This window comes from Drosophila innubila, assembly GCF_004354385.1.
Source record: "Drosophila innubila isolate TH190305 chromosome 3L unlocalized genomic scaffold, UK_Dinn_1.0 0_D_3L, whole genome shotgun sequence".
Lineage (NCBI taxonomy): Eukaryota > Metazoa > Arthropoda > Insecta > Diptera > Drosophilidae > Drosophila > Drosophila innubila.
Window position 1 is genome coordinate 21,073,639 of NW_022995376.1, and position 2,810 is coordinate 21,076,448.

General features: G+C 36.9%; 1 protein-coding gene across 1 annotated transcript; it reads left to right on the forward strand.

The window, feature by feature from the left end:
• Nucleotides 1-317: 317 nt before the first annotated feature.
• LOC117788496 (mitochondrial dicarboxylate carrier-like) lies at nucleotides 318-2,546 on the forward strand. The gene is made up of 5 exons (XM_034627281.1): nucleotides 318-461; nucleotides 1,327-1,651; nucleotides 1,701-1,941; nucleotides 2,005-2,137; nucleotides 2,195-2,546. The coding sequence occupies exons 1-5, from the start codon at nucleotides 318-320 to the stop codon at nucleotides 2,510-2,512; spliced, it is 1,161 nt and encodes a 386-aa protein (XP_034483172.1). The 3' UTR covers nucleotides 2,513-2,546.
• Nucleotides 2,547-2,810: the final 264 nt, after the last annotated feature.

Sequence of the window (2,810 nt, forward strand, 5' to 3'; positions counted from 1 at the left end):
ATTGGTATAAATAAATTGATTTCTTTAAAGTAATAAAATGAAATGAATAAAGTACAGGTTTATTTCTTGAATATTTCTTTCATTTGGCCCACCGTGTTTATAGTAGCGAGTCAGTGCTCGGCACTCCAGTGCAACACACGGACAGCGACAAATGTCCGACATTAGCTGGCGCGAAAAAAAAAATAGAAAGCAACAGAAAACAGAGGCATGCTCAGGTACAAAGTAGTGAACAGCCCCCATCTATGCTACCGAAGGGGTAACCTCGTTTATTATGTCATCGTTGTCCGTTGTCGGGTACAGCGAATGGCATTTCGTGCATGTCCGCAGCACGCAGCAGCTGCGGAGGATCTGGATATGGGGGTGATGAGCTGGAGGAGTCTGGACTGGCTGTGGACTGCAAGTTGACTACGTGCCTAGGACACACGACATCAGGTAAAACTATGCGCACGACCAAACGCAACGTGGGAGCAACTTTTTCCACTGTCAAACTACAGTTGTTGTTATTGTTGTTGCAGCTTCTTCTGAACAACTGAACTGAATTCGCTGTTCGCTGCAAGGTTCTCAAATGATGCTCAAATTATGCAACTGGGCAATGATGCAGCTGAGCATGTAGACCTGTGGGCACTCGTAGCTTACAGTTCTAATGGATTTAAGTGCAGTTAAATTACCTATACTCTATTTATGGAGGATGCAAGCTCAGTATCTGCGCGTGTATCAAATTTCAACGGACACTGCAACATTAGTAGACAGAGAAGTAGGCTTTAAAAGCAAAATCTTTAGAAACCATCTTGAATTTCATGTAGATTAATTTATTAAATGACATTGTTATTATGAAAAAAAAAAGTCGGAAAGGTTATAGTCGAGATCCCGACCATAGAATACCCGTTAATTATTTCAATACATATTAAAGCACTTTATAGAAATTACTACCTAATAAAATCTACTGCATACTTTTGGGTGATTGTATTGCCGTAATTTTTAATAACTTTGGTTAGCTATTCCTGCCGTTCTACTTGTACTATCTTGCTGCGGATAACGGAGATAATAGATAATATTAATAGATAGCGTTAATTATTATATAAAACGGATTATCTTAAAAACTGTGGACGTGCTAAAAATTTTAAACAATCTAATTTTTAAGTAACGGAATAATAAAATAAACAAAAATAATATAGCTAAGTTTTTATATAAATATATATAATAAATTATAAACCTATCATAAACTTATAATTAATGATTAATTAAATTTTAGCTTTTACTTTTAAGGGAATGCTTGCAATGGTTATGAGTTATAAAATTAAAAGTGAAAATAAAATTACAGCTTAGTCGAAGCAGGCATGCCGACAGATTTATATTTGTAAAACCATTTGTTTTAAGGATTTGTACAAATTTGTTGTGCTAATATACAGAGTAAAATTCTTGCCTCATTGGAGGAATGTGTTACAGGAACCAAAGGGATACCCATATCAGAAGGTACTGGCTCAGCCAGAAGATCGGGACTCACGGCGGCCACGCTGCTGGTTCGGTGGTGTGGCATCCACCTCAGTGGCTTGCGTAGTGGCGCCTTTCGATTTGGTCAAGACCCATATGCAAACCCAAAATCGAAAGAAGGGTATGATAGCTACAGCACGAAAGGTGGTCCAATTAAGAGGTGAGTTCAGGTCCAATGGATGCCCATTCTAACTTTATGTGCCTTGCAGGATTAATTGGATTCTATGATGGCTTTTCCGCGGCAGCGATGCGACAAATGTGCGTAACAAGTCTGCGATTTTCATTGTATGAGGTGGGCAAGGATTTGGAGCTAATGCAAAATGGACTAATGGTTAAAGTCTTTCTGGCCAGTGTTGCTGGAATACTTGGATCAGTTGTTGCTATACCATTGGATGTAATTAATATTCGCATGCAGACCGACATGAAGAATGCTGATCACGAGGGACGCAAGTAATCAAAGCTGTCCTATTTTTTTTAGTTTAGTTTCTCCTTATGATATTCATGCCTTTGCAGATATAGATGTTTGTCGGATGCTTTAATACGTATTCCCAGGGAAGAAGGCTGGAGGGCATTATACAATGGCGGATATGCCGCCGTGCTTAAAGCAGCCATTGGAACAATTGGTCAAATTGCTGTTTATGATCAGGTAAATACCAGAAATTCGTACTCCTCTAATCTCCTTCTAAATCTTCCCTTCAACCAGGTCAAATCTGAACTTCTCAGTCGCTCCAGTTTGAATGATGATGTTAAATTGCATTTTACGAGCTCTGTTATCTCCGCAATTATTGATTCAATCATCACTCAGCCCTTTGATGTACTCAAAACATTAATGATGAATGCACGGCCTGGACAATTTCCGAGCATGTTGAGTGCCGTTAAGTTTATGATGCGCTTTGGATTTTTGGGTCCCTATCGGGGTTTGGCTCCTACCCTTGTACGAAAGGTCCCAGCAACGATTATGATGTACATAATCTACGAGCAGTTGCGATTGAAACTCGGAATTTTGGACATTAACGAGTGAATAAATTTTTAGTTTGTTTATATAGTCAATGATATAATATTTATACGAATTGAATAATATATTTAATATGATTTTTTAATCCTTTTGTTTTTGATAACGATATTAAATTATGGAATAAACAGTAAATTATAAACCGTTTATTAGTAACGTAAAAGTATTTAAATTTTTAATAATTTAATTATGTTTAAATATATCTTAACTAAGCAAAGTTAAATCTTGTTAAGGGTTTATAATTTTTTCAATTGACTTTATCTCGAGCATATAGTTTTGATCCTTTATTTAAATAAACATCCTTTGT

Coding starts and splice junctions, on each gene's coding strand:
- LOC117788496 (XM_034627281.1), top strand. CDS start 318: ATGTCCGCAGCACGCAGCAGCTGCGGAGGATCTGGATATGGGGGTGAT. Junction 1,652..1,700: donor AAAGGTGGTCCAATTAAGAG/GTGAGTTCAGGT, acceptor TGTGCCTTGCAG/GATTAATTGGATTCTATGAT. Junction 1,942..2,004: donor GCTGATCACGAGGGACGCAA/GTAATCAAAGCT, acceptor ATGCCTTTGCAG/ATATAGATGTTTGTCGGATG.